We start from the raw sequence: 23,960 nt of genomic DNA, 5'->3' as shown, positions 1-23,960 counted from the left end.
GAGCCCGGTGTGGGAACACTGGAGCCCGGTGTACGAACACTGGAGCCCGGTGTGGGAACACTGGAGCCCGGTGTACGAACACTGCTCCCGGTGGGAACACTGGAGCCCGGTGTGGGAACACTGGAGCCCGGTGTACGAACACTGCTCCCGGTGGGAACACTGGAGCCCGGTGTGGGAACACTGGAGCCCGGTGTACGAACGCTGCTCCCAGCGGGAACACTGGAGCCCGGTGTACGATCGCTGCTCCCGGCGGGAACACTGGAACCCGGTGTACAAACACTGCTCCAGGCGGGAACACTGGAACCCGGTGTACGAACGTTGCTCCCGGCGGGAACACTGGAACCCGGTGTACAAACACTGCTCCCGGCGGGAACACTGGAGCCCGGTGTGGGAACACTGGAGCCCGGTGTGGGAACACTGGAGCCCGGTGTACGAACGCTGCTCCCGGCGGGAACACTGGAGCCCGGTGTACGAACGCTGCTCCCGGCGGGAACACTGGAGCCCGGTGTGGGAACACTGGAGCCCGGTGTACGAACGCTGCTCCCGGCGGGAACACTGGAGCCCGGTGTACGAACGCTGCTCCCGGCGGGAACACTGGAGCCCGGTGTACGATCGCTGCTCCCGGCGGGAACACTGGAACCCGGTGTACAAACGCTGCTCCCGGCGGGAACACTGGAACCTGGTGTGGGAACACTGGAGCCCGGTGTACAAACACTGCTCCCGGCGGGAACACTGGAGCCCGGTGTGGGAACACTGGAGCCCGGTGTGGGAACACTGGAGCCCGGTGTACAAACGCTGCTCCCGGCAGGAACACTGGAGCCCGGTGTACGATCGCTGCTCCCGGCGGGAACACTGGAGCCCGGTGTACGATCGCTGCTCCCGGCGGGAACACTGGAGCCCGGTGTACGATCGCTGCTCCCGGCGGGAACACTGGAACCCGGTGTACAAACGCTGCTCCCGGCGGGAACACTGGAACCTGGTGTGGGAACACTGGAGCCCGGTGTACAAACACTGCTCCCGGCGGGAACACTGGAGCCCGGTGTACAAACGCTGCTCCCGGCAGGAACACTGGAGCCCGGTGTACGAACACTGCTCCCGGCGGGAACACTGGAGCCCGGTGTACGATCGCTGCTCCCGGCGGGAACACTGGAGCCCGGTGTACGATCGCTGCTCCCGGCGGGAACACTGGAGCCCGGTGTACGAACGCTGCTCCAGGCGGGAACACTGGAGCCCGGTGTGGGAACGCTGCTCCCGGCGGGAACACTGGAACCCGGTGTACGAACGCTGCTCCCGGCGGGAACACTGGAACCCGGTGTACGAACGGTGCTCCAGGCGGGAACACTGGAACCCGGTGTACGAACGCTGCTCCAGGCGGGAACACTGGAACCCGGTGTACGAACGGTGCTCCAGGCGGGAACACTGGAACCCGGTGTACGAACGCTGCTCCAGGCGGGAACACTGGAACCCGGTGTACGAACGCTGCTCCCGGCGGGAACACTGGAACCCGGTGTACGAACGCTGCTCCCGGCGGGAACACTGGAACCCGGTGTACGAACACTGCTCCCGGCGGGAACACTGGAACCCGGTGTACGAACACTGCTACTGAACACTCTTACTAGCCGGAACACTGGAGCCCAGTGTACAAACACTGTTACCGGGACGAACACTGGAGCCCAGTGTATGAACACTTACTGGCGGGAACACTGGAGCCCAGTGTACGAACACTGTTACCGGGACGAACACTGGAGCCCAGTGTATGAACACTTACTGGTGGGAACGCTGGAGCCCAGTGTACGAGCACTGCCACCGGTGGGAGCGCCGGAGCCCAGTGTATGAGCACCCCTACCGGTGGGAGCGCCGGAGCCCAGCGTTTTACAGCCAGCGTAGTACTTTTGAAGTATAGTCACTGTTGCAATGTAGGAATTCGGCAGCCAATTTGTGCACAGCAAAATCCGATAAATTCAGTGAGATAATAGCTGTGATGTTGCTTATGTTAGATGGTTGTTTGAAGGAAAGGGGGAGAAGGGGATATGGGAACAGGGTTGGCACATGGGATTAGGGTTACTGCTTGTGTGGGGGATAAACACCATCACGGACCGGTGGAGCCAATGGCCTGTTATCGTGTTGTAATTTATTCTACGCATGGTTGGTAGATCAGGCTTCTCATCCGTCATGTGCATTTGTGAAATCAGTCCTATTGTGTCAGCTGTGGCCCGGTGGTAGGATCCTTGCCTCTGAGTCAGATGGTCATGGAGTCAAGTCCCACTCCAGAGGCTTGAGCACGTAATCCAGGCTGACACTCCCAGTGCAGTGCTGACGGAGTGTTGCACTGTCGGTGACGCCGTCTTTCAGATGAGACATTAAACTTGCCCCCTCAGGTGGCCATAAAAGATCCCACGGTGCAATTCAAATGAGCAGGAGTGTTCTCCCGGTGTCCTGACCGATATTTATCCCTCAACCCAACATTAAAGCAGAGGAAGCAGCTGTGGGGAGGCCTCAATGAGGTACATGAGTTAGTAACGGTATGAATAAGGCAAACCAAGAATAGGACTTTAAAGTAAGTCAATTTGAGTAGGAGCAGAGGTCACAGGAATTAAATTCAAAACCAATATTGGAAGGAACTTCTTTTCTTAAAGGGTTGATTAATGTTTGGAATAATCTAGCAGGTAATGGGGCATTCAGAATGCCAGTGGAGTTAGGAACTTCAGTGGGCCGATGGACTTATCTTGTCCTTGACTGTTATGTCTCAGTACTCTGCACACATGGCTAGTTACTGAGGAATGGTGGACGAGGATTGTGTAAAAGAGAGTTATAGTTCTTTCTGCTGTTCTTAGCCCACAACCTGTTCCATTTAGACAGCATTTGTGACTGAGATAGTGGGGAGGGGAGAAGACTGTTACTGCTCCCAAGGTTATAACTAATCAGGCTGCAAGCTCTTGTAATGGTGTTTACTTTCCACTGGAGGATGGGAGCCATGTATTTTGGGTCACCAATCGACTCTTTTCTGAGACAGTCGAGTGAAATGTATCGTGCCCTGATCTCAGAGCTGTGTAGGGCCATAGTGTACTTTGACGTTGTGCTCAGAGCACACAGGGTAGAGACCCGTTCTGTTCCTTATCTCACGGATGATGTAGAGAGTATTTTAAGCAGAGGTGAAACCAATCTAAGCATCAGGGATGTCAGCAGCTTTAATTGATAAGTATAAAGTCCTGGCCTTCCTTTGGCTCTCATTCTGCTCTTGGATTCTCCCTGGAGTCAGTCCCTTTTTGTTGTGGTCCAGTTTTTATTTTGACCAATATCTGCCATTAGTTCCCTGGTATTCGACAAAGTTGGTGTTGAGCCTGTGGATGTCCTGAAGCAGATCGAGTTGTCCAATAACTTCAATTAGAAACGCGACAGAATTTGGTTCAGCTCCCTTCGGACCCTCCCAACTAGTTAGGTTATCCGTTTATGGGGTTGGCCCTGGGCCAATGGTTTAGTGGCTTAGAATGGTCAGATGCGTTTACTTCCATGCATTGGGCCCTAAGTCTCAGCTGGTCCACCTCCGTCTCCGCCTCTGCATCAACCTATTTGCTGCTGAAACCGTCATCCATACCTTTTGTTACCTCCAGACTCGACTATTCCAATGCTCTCCTGGCCGGCCCTCCATCTAACACCCTCCACAATCTTGAGCTCATCCAAAACTCTGCTGCCCGTTTCCTAACTCTCAGTAAGTCCTGTTCACCCTAAACACCTGTGAATGCTGATCTACATTGGCTCCCAGTCCGGGAATGCCTTGATTTAAAAATTCTCATCCTTGTTTTCAAATCCCTCCATGGCCTCGCCCCTCCCTATCTCTGTAACTTCCTCCAGCCCTACAACTCTCCGAAATCTCAGCGCTCCTCCAATTCTGGCCTCTTGCGCATCCCCATTCCCTTCACTCCACCATTAGCGGCCGTGCCTTCAGCTGTCTAGGCCCGAAGTACTGGAATTCCCTCCCTAAACCTCTCCGCTCTCTACCTCTCTCTCCTCCTTTACGATGCTGATTAAAACCTACCTCTTTGAAAAGGGTTTGGTCACCTGTCCTAATATTTCCTTACGTGGCTCGGTGTCAATTTATGTCTGATTACACTCCTGTGAAGCGCCTTGGGATGTTTTACTACAATAAAGGCGCTATATAAATGCAAGTTGTTACTGTTGACAGCTGGGGAAGCAGCTTGGGGAAGGAGGGAAGCAGACTGAGAGTGTGAATCAACCCAGCTCTCAGCTGCCAGCTTGCGTGCCCCAGGCAGGTTGCCTGTCTGCCTTGAATGCCCCTCTTAGTGGTGGCAGTGTTTGCTGCCCTTTGCGTTGCTGATGGATGTGTGGTACTAAGTGGTTGTAACAGAGCAATAGGGAAAGGCAACAAAATATGTCAACAACAATTAGATACAAGGGCCCGGTGTATTGGTGTGTTATCCATCAGCAAAACTGCAGAGCTACATCCTTTCAGTTATAGATCATCTGTTAAATGATTGTTAATGTGGTCATTTGTCACAAGCAGTATCTAACCAGATTGATCTTCATTGTATATCATGGATTGTAAGTAGGAAGAAAGATATTTTAAAGTGCCAGTAAAACCAAATAAAAACCTCCATTAGTCGATCAGCTGTCCCTGCTGAAGTGGATGCAGGGTCCCTTGGTCCTCTCAGTCCAATCTGCAAATGAAGCTAGCATTGCTCGTAGTCTTTCCGTTTACGTGTACCTGCTCATCCCGTTACTGGAACAGAGACTAGGTAGGAACATAGGAGCGGGAGGAGGCCATTCAGCCCCTTGAGCATCTTATGCTGTTCAGTTAGACCATGGCTGATCTGTATCTTAACTCCATCTACCCTCCTTAATACCCTTACCTAACAAAAATATATCAATCTCGATTGTGAAACTTTCAATTGACCCCCAGCCTCAACAGCTTTTTGGGGGAGAGTGTTCCAGATTTCTAAATCATTCTCAACTCAATGATATAATTTTAAAGAGGGTGCAGGAACAGAGAGACCTGGGGGTGTATGTACTTAAATCTTTGAAGGTGGCAGGACAAGTTGAGAAGGCTGTTTAAAAAAGCATATGGAATCCTGGGCTTTAGAAACAGAGGCATAGAGGACAAAAGCAAGGAACTTATGCTAAACTTTATAAAACACTGGTTAAGCCCCAGCTGGAGTATTGTGGCCAATTCTGGGCACCACACTTTAGGAAGGATGTCAAGGCCTTGGAGATGGTGCAGAAGAGACTGGAGAAGCTGGGGTGGTTCTCCTTAGGGTGCCAGCCGTGGCTCACTGGGTAGCACTCTCACCTCTGAGTCAAAAGGTCGTGGGTTCAAGTCCCACTCCAGAATTGAACACAAAATCCAGGCTGACACTCCCAGTACCAGAACCGAGGGAGCGCTGCACTGTCGGAGGTGGCGTCTTTCAGATGAGACGTTAAACCGAGGCCCTGTCTGCCCTCTCAGATGGACGTAAAAGATCCAATGGCACTATTCGAAGAAGAGCAGGGGAGTTCTCCCGGTGTTGTGGCCAATATTTATCCCTCAACCAACATCACTAAAACAGGTTATCTGGTCGTTATCACATTGCTGTTTATGGAAGCTTGCTGTATGCAAATTGTTTGCCATGTTTCCTACATTACAACAGTGACTGCACTTCAAAAGTACTTCATTGGCTGTGAAGCGCTTTGGGATGTCCTGAGGTCATGAAAGGCACTATATAAATGCAAGTCTTTTTAGAGCAGAGAAGGTTAAGGGCAATTTTAATAGAGGTATTCAAAATCATGAAGGGTTTTGATAGAGTAAATAAGGAGAAACTGTTTCCAGTGGTAGACGAGTCAGTAACCAGAGGACACAGATTTATGGTAATTGGCAAAAGAACCAGAGACGAGATGAGGAGAACTCTTACACGGCGAGTTATGATCTGGAATGCACTGCCTGAATGCAGTACTCTAAATGGAGTCTAACCAGAGATTTATATAACTAATATAACTTCCACCCCTTTATATTCCAGCCCCTTTTGGATAAAGGCCAACATTCCATTAGCCTTTTACATTATTTTTTGTACCTGTCCACTAGCTTTTATTGGCTTCTGTACTTGGACCCTAAATCTCTCTGCTCCTCCACAGTTCCTAGCTTCTCGCCATTTAGAAAATACTCTGATCTATCTTTCTTAGGTCCAAAGTGAATGACCTCACATTTCCCCACATTGAACTCCATCTGACACAGTTTTGCCCAATCACTTAATCTCTCAATGTCCCTTTGCAACTTTCTGCTCCCATCTACACTATTTACTGCACCATCTAACTTAGTGTCATCAGCAAACTTAGATACACTGCTCTCTATTCCTCCATCTCAGCCATTTAGTGAAAAGCTGAGGCCCCAGTACAGATCCCTGCGGGACACCAGTAGTCGTCACCTGCTAATTTGAATACATACCCATTATCCCTACTCTCTGTCTCCTACCTCTTAACCAATTCCCTACCCATGTCAATAGGTTGCCTCCAATTCCATGCACTCTCATTTTTGTTAACATGTGGAACTTTATCGAACGCCTTCTGGAAGTCCATATAAATACCATCCATAGACACTCCCTTATCTACCACGTTAGTCACCTCCTCCAAAAATTCAACTAGGTTCATTAGACATGTCTTACCCTTTACAAATCCAAGCTTGCTCTCTCTCTGATCAGCTCATATTTGTCCAAGTGCTCAGTCATTATGTCTTTAATGACAGATTCTAGTCGCTTCCCCACAACTGACATTAGACTAATAGGCCTATACTTTCCTGCTTTACCTCTCCTACCTTTCTTAAATAATGGAGAGACATTGGTAATTTTCCAATCCAAGAGGACAATTCCTGAATTGAGAGAGTTTTGGAAGATCATGACTGGAACATCTGTAATTTCCTCACCTACTTCTTTTAATACGAAATTTGTCTATCTTATTATTTTCTCCACCACCGACTGCTGCAACCCCTCTCAGGTAAGATGTAATGCAGAGCTCCCCCTACTTTCCCTTACCAGTGTATTATACTGCCAGCAATCACTGACTGAATCTCCTCGGTCAGTTTTACCACTTCAGGATTCCGGCCTTACCTTCCGCCTGTATTTTGGCAGCAATTCCTGTTGGACTTCATGTATTATTAACGTTCTCCCATTTCACTCGGGTCCTCCACTCTCAGGACTTGACGTTCTGCAGGGAAGAGCGTTGTGACATCTGATGGCTAGAAAGGAGTTCTGCCGGTCTCCCGTCAGCTCGCACTACTTCCTTTCACTCTCTTCTTTCTTAGATGCCCTCCTTTTGTGCCACGCACCATTGCCTATCCAGAAAGGCAGTACATGTAAGCACCCGTGGCAAGGAACCTTGCCTGCTGCCAGTTGGAAAATGCCCAGGATTTTCCATCCTTTGAAGCAGGTTCGCTGGCACATGCTCAGAAAATGACCCCCGTAGACACCAACTCCACTTCCTGCTCCATCAGCATTGGCACCGTCACAGGGCAAAGGCTAAAATGCCTTCCGAATCCCTTCTCATCCCTTCTCCCTGATCAGTAATCAGCATTCCCCCTATTCTAGTTTCTAAAAAGAGTCCCCACTGTGTAATGAGCTGAGGTCTGGTTAAATAACAATACCTTAGCTTCCCCCCTGGTTCTGTGTTTAAAGGCAGCATGAAACTGTACAGGACGTCAGGTTCGATGCCCTGTCTGTACTACTTTAGCTGTTCTCAGTAGGACTGTAAAGGGCGCCTCAGAGCCACTAGGCTAAGAGAAACCAGCAAAGATTCCTGCTTTTGATCCCTGTCTGCTGTTGGAAACTGTGCACGGGTGAACATTGGATGAGGATGGGGTCAAGCTTGACTGTGAGGCTCTCCATGGTCAAATGAGTGGAGTGCCTGTCAACACCGTTCACAAATGAAGAATTGCCAGTTAGGTGAACTACTGGAGTATGGCCAGGCTTGTGAAACTTAACCAAGGAGCTCAATGCCTCCGGGAGAGGAAAAGGAGTCAGACCAGTGTATAATGTGCGTTTGATGATCTGTGTGGGTGAATCTGTTTATGGAGTTACTCACAGATACAAGTAAGGAACTCCCTTACCATGCAGCATCAGCGGAGCGAGTCCGAAAGATTCAGCATTGTTTGTTCTTCTTTGTCTCAGACTCCATCCACTCCCCCAACCCTTCAGCACCATACACGACTGCAGGCTAAACAGGGCCCCGTCGTACCAATCCCTGTCAAACAGGGCCCCGTCGTACCATTCCCTGCCAAACAGGGCCCCGTCGTAACATTCCCTGCCAAACAGGGCCCCGTCGTACCAATCCCTGTCAAACAGGGCCCCGTCGTACCAATCCCTGTCAAACAGGGCCCCGTCGTACCATTCCCTGTCAAACAGGGCCCCGTCGTACCATTCCCTGTCAAACAGGGCCCCGTCGTACCAATCCCTGTCAAACAGGGCCCCGTCGTACCAATCCCTGCCAAACAGGGCCCCGTCGTACCATTCCCTGCCAAACAGGGCCCCGTCGTACCATTCCCTGCCAAACAGGGCCCCGTCGTACCATTCCTTGCCAAACAGGGCCCCGTCGTACCATTCCTTGCTAAACAGGGCCCCGTCGTACCAATCCCTGTCAAACAGGGCCCCGTCGTACCGTTCCCTGTCAAACAGGGCCCCGTCGTACCGTTCCCTGCCAAACAGGGCCCCGTCGTACCGTTCCCTGCCAAACAGGGCCCCGTCGTACCGTTCCCTGCCAAACAGGGCCCCGTCGTACCGTTCCCTGCCAAACAGGGCCCCGTCGTACCGTTCCCTGCCAAACAGGGCCCCGTCGTACCGTTCCCTGTCAAACAGGGCCCCGTCGTACCGTTCCCTGCCAAACAGGGCCCCGTCGTACCGTTCCCTGCCAAACAGGGCCCCGTCGTACCGTTCCCTGCCAAACAGGGCCCCGTCGTACCGTTCCCTGCCAAACAGGGCCCCGTCGTACCGTTCCCTGCCAAACAGGGCCCCGTCGTACCGTTCCCTGCCAAACAGGGCCCCGTCGTACCGTTCCCTGCCAAACAGGGCCCCGTCGTACCGTTCCCTGCCAAACAGGGCCCCGTCGTACCGTTCCCTGCCAAACAGGGCCCCGTCGTACCGTTCCCTGCCAAACAGGGCCCCGTCGTACCGTTCCCTGCCAAACAGGGCCCCGTCGTACCGTTCCCTGCCAAACAGGGCCCCGTCGTACCGTTCCCTGCCAAACAGGGCCCCGTCGTACCATTCCCTGCCAAACAGGGCCCCGTCGTACCATTCCCTGCCAAACAGGGCCCCGTCGTACCATTCCCTGCGAAACAGGGCCCCGTCGTACCATTCCCTGCGAAACAGGGCCCCGTCGTACCATTCCCTGCGAAACAGGGCCCCGTCGTACCATTCCCTGCCAAACAGGGCCCCGTCGTACCAATCCCTGCCAAACAGGGCCCCGTCGTACCATTCCCTGCGAAACAGGGCCCCGTCGTACCATTCCCTGCCAAACAGGGCCCCGTCGTACCATTCCCTGCCAAACAGGGCCCCGTCGTACCAATCCCTGCCAAACAGGGCCCCGTCGTACCATTCCCTGCCAAACAGGGCCCCGTCGTACCAATCCCTGTCAAACAGGGCCCCGTCGTACCGTTCCCTGTCAAACAGGGCCCCGTCGTACCGTTCCCTGTCAAACAGGGCCCCGTCGTACCGTTCCCTGTCAAACAGGGCCCCGTCGTACCGTTCCCTGTCAAACAGGGCCCCGTCGTACCGTTCCCTGCCAAACAGGGCCCCGTCGTACCATTCCCTGCCAAACAGGGCCCCGTCGTACCATTCCCTGCCAAACAGGGCCCCGTCGTACCGTTCCCTGCCAAACAGGGCCCCGTCGTACCGTTCCCTGCCAAACAGGGCCCCGTCGTACCGTTCCCTGCCAAACAGGGCCCCGTCGTACCGTTCCCTGCGAAACAGGGCCCCGTCGTACCGTTCCCTGCCAAACAGGGCCCCGTCGTACCGTTCCCTGCCAAACAGGGCCCCGTCGTACCATTCCCTGCCAAACAGGGCCCCGTCGTACCATTCCCTGCCAAACAGGGCCCCGTCGTACCATTCCCTGCCAAACAGGGCCCCGTCGTACCATTCCCTGCCAAACAGGGCCCCGTCGTACCATTCCCTGCCAAACAGGGCCCCGTCGTACCATTCCCTGCGAAACAGGGCCCCGTCGTACCATTCCCTGCGAAACAGGGCCCCGTCGTACCATTCCCTGCGAAACAGGGCCCCGTCGTACCATTCCCTGCCAAACAGGGCCCCGTCGTACCAATCCCTGCCAAACAGGACCCCGTCGTACCATTCCCTGCCAAACAGGGCCCCGTCGTACCATTCCCTGCCAAACAGGGCCCCGTCGTACCATTCCCTGCCAAACAGGGCCCCGTCGTACCATTCCCTGCCAAACAGGGCCCCGTCGTACCAATCCCTGCCAAACAGGGCCCCGTCGTACCATTCCCTGCCAAACAGGGCCCCGTCGTACCAATCCCTGTCAAACAGGGCCCCGTCGTACCATTCCCTGTCAAACAGGGCCCCGTCGTACCATTCCCTGCCAAACAGGGCCCCGTCGTACCATTCCCTGCCAAACAGGGCCCCGTCGTACCATTCCCTGCCAAACAGGGCCCCGTCGTACCATTCCCTGCCAAACAGGGCCCCGTCGTACCATTCCCTGCGAAACAGGGCCCCGTCGTACCATTCCCTGCGAAACAGGGCCCCGTCGTACCATTCCCTGCGAAACAGGGCCCCGTCGTACCATTCCCTGCCAAACAGGGCCCCGTCGTACCATTCCCTGCCAAACAGGGCCCCGTCGTACCATTCCCTGCCAAACAGGGCCCCGTCGTACCATTCCCTGCGAAACAGGGCCCCGTCGTACCATTCCCTGCCAAACAGTGCCCCGTCGTACCATTCCTTGTCAAACAGGGCCCCGTCGTACCATTCCCTGTCAAACAGGGCCCCGTCGTACCATTCCCTGTCAAACAGGGCCCCGTCGTACCATTCCTTGTCAAACAGGGCCCCGTCGTACCATTCCTTGTCAAACAGGGCCCCGTCGTACCATTCCCTGCCAAACAGGGCCCCGTCGTACCATTCCCTGCCAAACAGGGCCCCGTCGTACCATTCCTTGTCAAACAGGGCCCCGTCGTACCATTCCCTGCCAAACAGGGCCCCGTCGTACCATTCCTTGTCAAACAGGGCCCCGTCGTACCATTCCCTGCCAAACAGGGCCCCGTCGTACCATTCCCTGCCAAACAGGGCCCCGTCGTACCATTCCCTGCCAAACAGGGCCCCGTCGTACCATTCCCTGCGAAACAGGGCCCCGTCGTACCATTCCCTGCGAAACAGGGCCCCGTCGTACCATTCCCTGCGAAACAGGGCCCCGTCGTACCATTCCCTGCCAAACAGGGCCCCGTCGTACCATTCCCTGCCAAACAGGGCCCCGTCGTACCATTCCCTGCCAAACAGGGCCCCGTCGTACCATTCCCTGCCAAACAGGGCCCCGTCGTACCATTCCCTGCGAAACAGGGCCCCGTCGTACCATTCCCTGCCAAACAGTGCCCCGTCGTACCATTCCTTGTCAAACAGGGCCCCGTCGTACCATTCCCTGTCAAACAGGGCCCCGTCGTACCATTCCCTGTCAAACAGGGCCCCGTCGTACCATTCCTTGTCAAACAGGGCCCCGTCGTACCATTCCTTGTCAAACAGGGCCCCGTCGTACCATTCCCTGCCAAACAGGGCCCCGTCGTACCATTCCTTGTCAAACAGGGCCCCGTCGTACCATTCCCTGCCAAACAGGGCCCCGTCGTACCATTCCTTGTCAAACAGGGCCCCGTCGTACCATTCCTTGCTAAACAGGGCCCCGTCGTACCATTCCCTGTCAAACAGGGCCCCGTCGTACCATTCCTTGTCAAACAGTGCCCCGTCGTACCATTCCCTGTCAAACAGGGCCCCGTCGTACCATTCCCTGTCAAACAGGGCCCCGTCGTACCATTCCCTGTCAAACAGGGCCCCGTCGTACCATTCCTTGTCAAACAGGGCCCCGTCGTACCATTCCTTGTCAAACAGGGCCCCGTCGTACCATTCCTTGTCAAACAGGGCCCCGTCGTACCATTCCCTGCCAAACAGGGCCCCGTCGTACCATTCCCTGCCAAACAGGGCCCCGTCGTACCATTCCCTGCCAAACAGGGCCCCGTCGTACCATTCCCTGCCAAACAGGGCCCCGTCGTACCATTCCCTGCTAAACAGTGCTCCATCGTGCCAGCCAGTTGTATTATGTTTATTGTATATATAGTATTGCCTTTAAAACACAACCATTAGCCTCAGTGTGGACACTGGAAGGAGATCACCATATTTGCTAAACTTTTCTTGCATCCGTTATTTCTGTTGTGAGCCATGTTCTTTCATATTCTTTATTGGTTACATGTTTCAAGTCTCTGTATTTCTCATTTCTAATAGATTATTTTCTACTATTGTTACACATAGCCAGTAGGGGTAAGTACATAGCGTAAAAACTACGCAGAGGTTGTTAACTACATGGAGAAATGTCATTTTTTCATCTTTACAAGAGAATTCTCCCCGAGTGTAAAAGGAAACTAAGGGTCACAAGTCAGATGTTAAAAACAAAAAAAAATTGATAATTGATAAAGAATAAACAAAATACAAATAATTACAAATAATCGCTGCAGATTGTTTTAATATTCTGCTTGATATCATTGTCCATAAACAATTTGATGGTTAATTTCTGGCTACAGAACTCCAACCCGAGGGAACATTGTAGCACTTAATTTCCTGCATTATTGAGCAGAATGTAGAGCATGAAGCAAAACATTCCAGTTGCTTGTACTGTTCCCAGAGATTAGTTTTATTCCATTTACAGGAGACAAATGAGAGCAATTAGAGTACAACCTCTGTCAAGTCTCTTATATCAGGAGTCCATCGTAGAATTTGGTACAGCTTCATTTTCAATCTGCTTTTTGCTTCTGCTGGATGTACTGGTGTATGTGGTGGCAGTCAGTTTCATTTATCTAAATGGAATACCCATCATATCTAGTAAACTGTATCCAGGTGTGGAGGGGAACAGAGGGCTGGATATCACAACACAGTCGGCTCAGCAGGAAACATTCCTGGGTAACATGCAGGAAACGGGCGAGGTGCCATGGAGCAGGTGAGCAGCTGGGTTCATCAGGTCAGTCCGTGCAATGGACTGCATGAAACAGGCCTGTCTCTGGGTACAATGGCCGGTCAGTACATACGATGGACTGTGTGGAATGGGCCGGTCAGTACATACGATGGACTGTGTGGAATGGTCAGTACATACAATGGATTGGGAATAGTGGAATGGTCAGTACATACGATGGACTGGGTACAATGGGCCGGTCAGTACATACGATGGACTGGGTACAATGGGCCGGTCAGTACATACGATGGACCGGTCAGTACATACGATGGACTGGGTACAATGGGCCGGTCAGTACATACGATGGACCGGTCAGTACATACGATGGACTGGGTACAATGGGCCGGTCAGTACATACGATTGACTGTGTGGAATGGGCCGGTTAGTACATACAATGGATTGGGTATAGTGGGCTGGTCAGTACATACGATGGACTGGGTACAATGGGCTGGTCAGTACATACAATGGACTGGGTACAATGGGCCAGTCAGTACATACGATTGACTGTGTGAAATGGGCCGGTCAGTACATACGGTAGACTGGATACAAAGGGCCGGTCAGTACATACGATGGACTGGATACAAAGGGCCGGTCAGTACATACAATGGACTGGATACAAAGGGCCGGTCAGTACATACAATGGACTGGATACAAAGGGCCGGTCAGTACATACAATGGACTGGATACAAAGGGCCGGTCAGTACATACAATGGACTGGATACAAAGGGCCGGTCAGTACATACAATGGACTGGGTACAATGGGCCGGTCAGTACATACGGTAGACTGGATACAAAGGGCCGGTCAGTACATACGATGGACTGGATACAAAGGGCCGGTCAGTACATACAATGGACTGGATACAAAGGGCCGGTCAGTACATACAATGGACTGGGTACAATGGGCCGGTCAGTACATACGGTAGACTGGATACAAAGGGCCGGTCAGTACATACAATGGACTGGATACAAAGGGCCGGTCAATACATACAATGGACTGGGTACAATGGGCCGGTCAGTACATACGATTGACTGTGTGAAATGGGCCGGTCAGTACATACGGTAGACTGGATACAAAGGGCCAGTCAGTACATACGATGGACTGTGTGGAATGGGCCGGTCAGTACATACGGTAGACTGGATACAAAGGGCCGGTCAGTACATACGATGGACTGTGTGGAATGGGCCGGTCAGTACATACGGTAGACTGGATACAAAGGGCCGGTCAGTACATACGATGGACTGTGCAAAATGAGCCGGTCAGTACATACGATGGACTGGGTACAATGGGCTGGTCAGTACATACGATGGACTGTGCAAAATGAGCCGGTCAGTGCATATGATGGACTGGGTATGGTGGACCGGTCAGTACATACAATGGACTGGGTACAGTGGGCTGGTCAGTACATCCGAAGAACTGGGTACAATGGGCTGGTTAGTACATACGATGGACTGTGTGGAATGGGCCGGTCAGTGCATCTGATGGACTGGTTACAATGGACAGGTCAGTGCATCCGATGGACTAGGTACAGTGGGCTGGTCAGTACATAGGATGGACTGTGTGAAATGGGCCAGTCTGTGCATATGATGGACTGGTTACAATGGACCGGTCAGTGCATCCGATGGACTAGGTACAGTGGGCCGGTCAGTACATGCGAAGGACTGGGTGCGATGGGTCGGTTAGTACATACGATGGACTGTGTGGAATGGGCTAGTTAGCATGTTAGATGAACTAGAAAGAAAGAATCTTTTTGTTTGAACTTATTTCTAAATAAGCTTTTGTGCTTTTGTGTGATTAAAATAAAAGCAGGCCTTAAGCACACAAATAAATCAAATTCCCTCTGCAGTGTCCCCCAGACCCAGCACACATCCATTACCCACTGGTTGGCAGTCAGTGCAGTAGATTCTGGCCCACAGCCAGTGTTACTGAGACATTTAAAACAAAAAACTCCTTTCAAATAAATGCTTCATGTAGTGCAGTCAGAAATATCAAAATCAATAGTTTGTGCTGCTATTGTTTTACAGATGAGCTCACAGAAGTGCGAATAAATTGAAATGGGATCATTAAAAGATGAATTAATGGGCACTTATGGTTTAAAAATACCTTTCCTTGAATAAATAGGAATTCTGTACGGTTACACAGTGAGTGACCCTTACCCTGCTGAATAAATAGGAATTCTGTACAGTTACACAGTGAGTGACCCTTACCCTGCTGAATAAATAGGAATTCTGTACAGTTACACAGTGAGTGACCCTTACCCTGCTGAATAAATAGGAAAAGATTGTGAGTAATGTGATATCTCTGGTTATGCAGTCAGCAATATGGTTTCTATTTACATCTGTACATATGGTGCACTGTGTGGTATTGCGCCCCTCTCCTGACATGAGAGCTCTTGAACCAAGGGTCTGGCAAGAATGAGGAACTGAAAGAAATTAGTATTCGTAAAAAATAGTACTAGAATAATTAATGGGACTGAAAGTCGATAAATCCCAAGGGACCTGATGATCTACATCCCAGGATTTTGAAAGAGGTGGCTATAGAGATATTGGATGCATTGGTTGTCATCTTCCAAAATTCTATAGATTCTGGAATGATTCCTGCAGATTGGAGGGTGGCAAATGTAACCCCACTATTTAAGAATTGAGGGAGAGAGAAATCAGGGAACTATAGCCCTGTTAGCCTGACATCAGTAGTAGGGAAAATGCTAGAATCTATTATAAAGAACACTTAGAAAATAATAATTAGGATTTGGCAGAGTCAACATGGATTTATGAAAGGGAAATCATGTTTGACAAACCTATTGGAGTTCTTTGAGGATGTAACTAGTAGAATAGATAAGGGGGAATGAGTGGATGTGGTGTATTTAGATTTTCAGAAGGCTTTCGATAAGGTCCCACACAGGAGGTTGGTGAACAAAGTTAGGGCACGTTGGAATTGGGGGTAATATACTGGCATGGATTGAGAATTGGTTAACAGATAGAAAACAGAGAGTAGGAATAAATGGGTCTTTTTCAGGTTGGCAGACTGTGACTAGTGGGGTACTGCAGGGATCAGTGCTTGGGCCCCAGCTATTCACAATCTACATCAATGATTTGGATGAGGGGACCAAATATAATATTTCCAAGTTTGCTGATGTCACAAAACTAAGTGGGATTGTGAGTTGTGAGGAGGATGCAAAGAGGCTTCAAGGGGATATAGACAGGCTAAGTGAGTGGGCAAGAACATGGCAGATGGAATATAATGTGGAAAAATGTGAAGTTATCCACTTTGGTAGGAAAAACAGAAATGCAGAGTATTTTTTAATTGGAGAGAGATTGGGAAATGTTGATGTTCAAAGGGACCCGGGTGTCCTTGTGCATGAGTCACTGAAAGCGAACATGCAGGTGCAGCAAGCAATTATGAAGGCAAATGTTGCCCTTTATTATAAGAGGATTTGAGTACAGGAGTAAAGATGTCTTACTGCAATTATATAGGACCTTGGTGAGACCGCACCTGGAGTATTGTGTGCAGTTTTGGTCTCCTTACCCAAGAAAGGATGTACTTGCCATAGAGGGAGTGCAACAAAGGTTCACCAAGCTGATTCCTGGGATGGCAGGATTGTCGTATGAGGAGAGATTGAGTAGACCAGGCCTGCATTCTCTAGAGTTTAGAAGAATGAGAGGTGATCTCATTGAAACATATAAAATTCTTACAGGGCTCGACAGGGTAGATGCAGGGAGGATGTTTCCCCTGGCTGGGGAATCTAGAACCAGGAGTCATGGTCTCAGAATAAGGGGTAGGCCATTTAGGACTGAGATGAGGAGAAATTTCTTCACTCAGGATGGTGAATCTTTGGAATTCTCTACCCCAGAGGGCTGTGGAGGCTCAGTCATTGAGTACATTCAAAACAGAGATCGATAGATTTCTAGATATTAAAGGCATCAAGGGATATGGGGATGGTGCAGGAAAATGGCGTTTTTAAAAAATTCATTCATGGGATGTGGGCGTCGCTGGCGAGGCCAGCATTTATTGCCCATCCCTAATTGCCCTTGAGAAGGTGGTGTTGAGCCACCTTCTTGAATCACTGCAGTCCGTGTGGTGAAGATTCTCCCACAGTGCTGTTAGGAAGGGAGTTCCAGGATTTTGACCCAGTGACGATGAAGGAACGACGATATATTTCCAAGTCGGGATGGTGTGTGACTTGGAGGGGAACGTGCAGGTGGTGTTGTTCCCATGTGCCTGCTGCCCTTGTCCTTCTAGATGGTAGAGGTCACGGGTTTGGGAGGTGCTGTCAAAGAAACCTTGGCGAGTTGCTGCAGTGCATCCTGTGGATGGTACACAGTGCGCCGGTGGTGAAGGGAGTGAATGTTTAGGGGGGTGCATAGGGTGCCAGTCAAGCAGGCTGCTTTGTCCTGGATGGTGTCGAGCTTCTTGACTGTTGTTAGAGCTGCACTCATCCAGGCAAGTGGAGAGTATTCCATCACACTTCTGACTTGTGCCTTGTAGATGGTGGAAAGGCTTTGGGGAGTCAGGAGGTGAGTCACTCGCTGCAGAATACCCAGCCTCTGACCTGCTCTTGTAGCCACAGTATTGATGTGGCTGGTCCAGTTAAGTTTCTGGTCAATGCTGACCCCCAGGATGTTGATGGTGGGGGATTCGGCAATGGTAATGCCGTTGAATGCCAAGGGGAGGTGGTTAGACTCACTCTTGTTGGAGATGGTCATTGCCTGGCACTTGTCTGGCGTGAATATCACTTGCCACTTATCAGCCCAAGCCTGGATGTTGTCCAGGTCTTGCTGCATGCAGGCACGGACTGCTTCATTATCTGAGGGGTTGCGAATGGCACTGAACATCCCCATTTCTGACCTCATGATGGAGGGAAGGTCATTGATGAAGCAGCTGAAGATGGTTGGGCCTGAGGAACTCCTGTAACAGTGTCCTGGGGCTGAGATGATTGGCCTCCAACAACCACTACCATCTTCCTTTGTGCTAGAGTTTGGAGAGTTTTCCCCCTGATTCTCATTGACTTCAATTTTACCAGGGCTCCTTGGTGCCACACTCGGTCAAATGCTGCCTTGATGTCACTCTCACCTCACCTCTGGAATTCAGCTCTTTTGTCCATGTTTGGATCAAGGCTGTAATGAGGTTTGGAGCCGAGTGGTCCTGGCAGAACCCAAACTGAGCGTTGGTGAGTAAGTGCCGCTTGATAGCACTGTTGACGACACCTTCCACCACTTTGCTGATGATTGAGAGTAGACTGATGGGGTGGTAATTGGCTGGATTGGATTTGTCCTACTTTTTGTGGACAGGACATACCTGGGCATTTTTCCACATTGCCGGGTAGATGCCAGTGTTAAAGCTGTACTGGAACAGTTTGGCTAGAGGCGCAGCTAGTTCTGGAGCACAAGTCTTCAGCACTACAGCCAGGATGTTGTCAGGGCCTATAGCCTTTGCTGTATCCAGTGCACTCAACCGTTTCTTGATATCACGTGGAGTGAATCGAATTGGCTCAAGACTGACTTCTGTGATGGTGGGGATATCGGGAGGAGGCTGAGATGGATCATCCACTCGGCACTCCCAGCTGAAGATGGTTGCAAATGCTTCAGCCTTGTCTTTTGCACTCACGTGCTGGACTCCACCATCATTGAGGATGGGGTGTTCACAGAGCCTCCTGCTCCTCCCGTTAGTTGTTAAATTGTCCACCACCATTCATGTCTGGATGTGGTCGGACTGCAGATCTGATCCGTTGGTTGTGGAATCGCTTAGCTCTGTCTATAGCATGTTGCTTCTGCTGTTTAGTATGCATGTAGTCCTGAGTTGTAGCTTCACCAGGTTGGCACCTCATTTTTAGGTATGCCTGATGCTGCTCCTGGTATGCTCTTCTACACTCCTCATTGAACCAGGGTTGATCCCCTGGCTTGTTGGTAATGGTAGTGAGGAATATGCCGGGCCATGAGGTTACAGATTGTGGTGGAATACAGTTCTGCAGCTGCTGATGGCCCACAGCGCCTCATGGATGCCCAGTTTTGAGCTGCTAGATCTGTTCTGAATCTATCCCATTTAGCACGGTGATAGTGCCACACAACACGTTGGATGGTGTCCTCAGTGCGAAAACGGGACTTTGTCTCTACGAGGACTGTGCGGTGGTCACTCCTACCAATACTGTCATGCACAGATGCATCTGCGACAGGTCGATTGGTGAGGATGAGGTCAAGTAGGTTTTTCCCTCGTGTTGGTTTGCTCACCACCTGCCACAGGCCCAGTCTGGCAGCTATGTCCTTCAGGATTCGGTCAGTAGTGGTGCTACCGAGCCACTCTTGGTGATGGACATTGAAGTCCCCCACCCAGAGTACATTCTGTGCCCTTGCTACCCTCAGTGCGTTCTCCAGGTGGTGCTCAACATGGAGCAGGACTGATTCATCAGCTGAGGGAGGACGGTAGGTGGTAGTCAGCAGGAGGTTTCCTTGCCCATGTTTGACCTGATGCCATGATATTTCATGGGGTCCAGAATCATTGTTAAGGCCTCCCAGGGCCACTCCCTCCTGACTGTATACCACTGTACCGCCACCTCTGGTCGGTCTGTCCTGCCGGTGGGACGGGACATACCCAGGAATGGTGATGGAAGAGTCTGGGACGTTGGCTGAAAGGTATGATTCTGTGAGTATGGCTATGTCAGGCTGTTGCTTGACTAGTCTGTGGGACAGCTCTCCCAATTTTGGCACAAGTCCCCAAATGCTTGTGAGGAGGACTTTGCAAGGTTGACTTCGCTTGTATATTTGGTGGCACTCGCTGCAATATGTGGGTCTCTGGGTGAGATGCGCTAAGACTGGTGACTGGGAAGCCCTGATTTTACTAGCTATTTGTAACCACCAGCTGGCTGTACGAGCCGAGAACAGTGGCTTAAGTCTAACGTAATGTAAGGACAGCTGTGCGCCCACAAAAACGTGGATCCATGATTCTGCTGTCAGTCCAAGGCCAGCTCTTGGAGTAACACAGGGAGCAGATCCTTCATGCCTTCAGTGACCAGCTCCTCACACAGGATGAAAGAGTGGGAGAGCGATGGGCGGTGATTTGTTCTCCAGAAACATGACCTTCTAGAGAGAACTTGCATTTATACAGCTAATCACACCCTCAGGCTATCCCAAAGCATTTCGCATGCAGTGAGTTACTTGTCAGCAAAGATTGAGGTTTACTACTGCTGACAGATATCTCCGAGGGAAATACAAGAGTCCTGAAAGGATTTGTTGAGTGCTGCTATATTTTGAGTGAAGCGTCAGCGTTAATGTAAAAGGATGGGATGGGGGCAGTGACCATGTCTGCAGGCTGTGTGATGATTAGGCGTTGTAATCTCTTTGTTTTCTTGCAGCCAACCAGTGAGGAAGACCTGTGCCCTATCTGTTACGCACACCCAATCTCCGCAATCTTCAGGCCGTGTTCACATAAATCCTGCAAGTAAGCCCAGCCTGAGCTAAACTTGGGGCTAAGTCCTCTTGTACAATCTGTGACAGTGTTAACATATTGACGTTTATCATGTCTATGTCCTTCAGGATCTTGAATATTTCAGTTATGTCACCCCTGAGCCTTCTCTCCAGTGCAAACATTCCCAGTTTCTGCAGCCATTCCTCATGTCCCAGTTGCCTGATCCCAGCTATCAGTCCAGTTGCCCTTTGCAACCCCCTCTCCGAAGCCTGGATTTCTTCCTCATAATAGTGACTGGGGCCAGACCTGTGCTCTGTACAAACTCACAATTACTTGCCAACATCTGTGCCCTATCCCTCTGGCTACACAGCCCAAGATCCTCTTTGCTCTCTTCACTGCTGTCATACCCTGTGCTAACGGCTTCAGTGATGTATCCACCAGTACCCCACATTCCTCTACTGTGCAATAATCCCATTTAGCTTATATTACCTCTTTATGATCCTTTCCCAATCTTGTGATTTTTGCATAGCTGAGATTTTTTTTAGAGCCAGTGTCTTGAGGATTTTAACAGTTGCTGTTGTCCTTTCAGGGCCTGCATCAACCAGCACCTAATGAACAACAAAGATTGTTTCTTCTGCAAGGCCACGATCACAGCAGTGGATGATTACACAAAACCCTCCTCCTCCTCATAGTCGCCACTGATCAGCTGACCCTGCTTTTGACCTGCTTTCCAACACTAAGGGTAAAGGAGAAGAGGTGCTGCTCGTCAGGAGGACATTAAGGACTGCGCATCCTGCAGGGATTGGAATGATCCATATCCCATGTTTACAAAAGGGAATGATCCTCGGTGCTTCACTGAGCGGTGAGACGCTAGTTAGACTGTGCTATTTCATTTCAAATATTGATCGCTAGTGACTGAGGCTAATGTGTTCTGAAGGGCAATTAACAGCTTAGATTTCACTCTGTCCCATCAAACACCAACGCACTAATCTTGTGTCTCCCCACATTAGTCTTAGCTATGACTGCCACACCGGGTCCGAATGCTTACCCTGTACCAGCTGGTGAGACAAAAACTGGGGTCAAGTGAGGTTTAAAATAGTTTGAAAGAACTGGGAAAGGAAAAAAAATGTCACCCCATTGGATTGTTTGGTGTCAGGAAGGGGTTTGGAGCAACCAGTTAATTGTCCCATAACCTGTGAGAAGACATCCTGCTTGTCTACAGTTTTAAGCTCCTAGGTATAAGCGACTCCCTTTTAAGAGCTGCTCTGAGGAGCCTCGCTATCACGATCCCTTTCACCGAGCATTAAGGTTTTTGGTGGGAACTTTTCATCGACAGAACTCAGAAATTTGTTTGTCAGCTTCTGGATTGTTCAATGCCCTACCTTGTCACTCAGCCCGTCAGAAAACCATGGGAGCATTTCCTTCAAACCAGACAGCTCTGCCACGTATCCCGAGCAATTTTCCAGAAAATCCTACCTGGAAACAGTGTCTTTCTGCCCTTCCTGCCTGTCTGCCTGACCAGAGTCTGGTTTCACAGCTTGGACCCCATTAAAGTGTTTGAAATGGGCTGGAGTTTCTCCCTTTAAATTCGGTGTGTTTGATATCCAGCACTTGGCCCATGCCAGTGACACTGCGGAGTTCAGTGACATCAACAAGTTGTCTCACGGGGGGCAGTGGGGGATGGTCCCTGCAGGGAGAGGTCCTCAGGGTGATCCTCTCCTCGCCGGGCGATGTGACATCACCGCAGCACCTGACTTCCCCGGTCTCAGTACCAATCCCCGTATCCTGCTCTCTGGCCTCATGTCCATCGGACTTGCTTTGGCATTTTTCTCATCCATTACTCCTTCCTTCACAGATGTTTGCTCGAATTTGAAAATCGCAAACAAAGCGAATTCTGAGAAATGTTTACTTAACCCATCAAAATGCTTGAATTGGGACTGACACTGGATCAGCGTCCCGTGTATCCCCGTATTATTTTCAAAAGCCGGTTCACAAAGGGGAAGGTGGTGTTAGTCACCTTTTTGACACAGGTGTTTACTACAGGGAATTGCTATTGTGATTGAGGACCTGTGCAAAATGCACAAAAATAGAGGTCACTGCTGGAGGATCATCTTGCCCAAGCCTCCAGTTTATGAAACATTGGTCAGTGGGTCAAACTTGGCCAGCTTAAAGTAGCAAGTTCTAAAAGTAAAAAAACACAATTGTGGGAAGAAATGTGCACAACTGAGTGAGAGACAGACACATTAGGAACAGACTGTGTTACTGCCCCTCGGGAGTTGTGCAGCTTTAAGTAATATCAAACTTTATCCTGTTACTAGCTCTGTGACTGAGACCAGCGGTACAAATGTAATATCCACGTGAGAGAGTTTCCAGAGTGTCTAGAGACTGCTTGATGTATCTCTTCTCCCCGTTGTTCACTAATCAAACCCAACAGTACCAGACCCCATTTACACCAGGATCTGTGGAGACAAACGCAGCAGCACTCAGTCAGGTCACAACATGCATTTTGCCAAGAAACCCTCACCATGGGAATGGTACATGTGCCATTCCCATCAGTGATAGCAGATCAAATGTTGTGACTCAGCCCAGCAATGCTGGGTTTGATTTAAAGCTGGGACTGAAAGTGTCACTAAGGGGACGGTGCCATTCATTGTCTTCCTGCTGCATCACGTTATGGCCGTCGGGCACTAACTGCGGCACACAGGCACTGCTCGGGCAGAAACCCACCAGAGCGGAGGGTTAACTGTTGGTGTTTGTGCGATAACGTCATCACAAACACATTAAAGATATTGGAGAGGTTTTACATAAAGAATGAATATTGTGACTAGCTGTGTGGGCCCAGTATAATGTCTACACACTGAGAACTGCTGCTCCCCTTCCTGGGTCAGAACTTCAGGTTTAATTTTTTTTACAAAAAAAATTCCACAAACAATTGTTGCTTCAATCACGATTATTAAGTAGATGATGGGGGACTAGGACCCTATTGTATTGATGTTACAGGTGAGGGAGGGCCAGGAGAGTGGAGAGCCCTTCGCTCCACCTCACTGAAGCTGCATGCAGTATGAGCGCCCAACAATTCCTGCTTTTAATACTTTTACTGGGATTCCCTTTTGTTGGGGATGTGGAGACTGTGTGAAGCTGCTGCTTGTGTTGAATTTGATGGACAGTTCTTGTGTGTGAAGTTTACCTGCAGACCTGAGCATTAAAATGATTCATCCATCAGTCTTGAGTCCTATTTCACCCCGTATTTGTACAGCAAGCTCAACTATAGAAACCCCCTCACTCCAAGACTGGCCCTGTCCCGATCGCCATCACCTCAAACCCAGCAATTACCACAAACTGCAGAAATTCCTGACAGCAGCTAGACCAAGTCAGACTTCTT

At 50.5% G+C, this 23,960-nt stretch overlaps 1 protein-coding gene across 1 annotated transcript in view; it reads left to right on the top strand.

Annotated features, from left to right (window-relative positions):
- Nucleotides 1-23,800, top strand: part of LOC137334324 (E3 ubiquitin-protein ligase RNF123) — a 370,362-nt gene extending 346,562 nt beyond the window's left edge. Inside the window, exons 38-39 of the mRNA XM_067999016.1 lie at nt 20,526-20,611; nt 21,168-23,800. Coding sequence (XP_067855117.1) covers nt 20,526-20,611; nt 21,168-21,270 — 189 coding nt within the window. The 3' untranslated portion in view covers nt 21,271-23,800. The remainder of the gene's footprint in view (nt 1-20,525; nt 20,612-21,167) is intronic.
- Nucleotides 23,801-23,960: the final 160 nt, after the last annotated feature.

Source organism: Heptranchias perlo, chromosome 17 (genome assembly GCF_035084215.1).
Source record: "Heptranchias perlo isolate sHepPer1 chromosome 17, sHepPer1.hap1, whole genome shotgun sequence".
NCBI classification, from domain to species: Eukaryota; Metazoa; Chordata; class Chondrichthyes; order Hexanchiformes; family Hexanchidae; genus Heptranchias; species Heptranchias perlo.
Note: the sequence above shows the minus strand (reverse complement) of the source record. Positions and strands in the feature narration are given on the sequence as shown.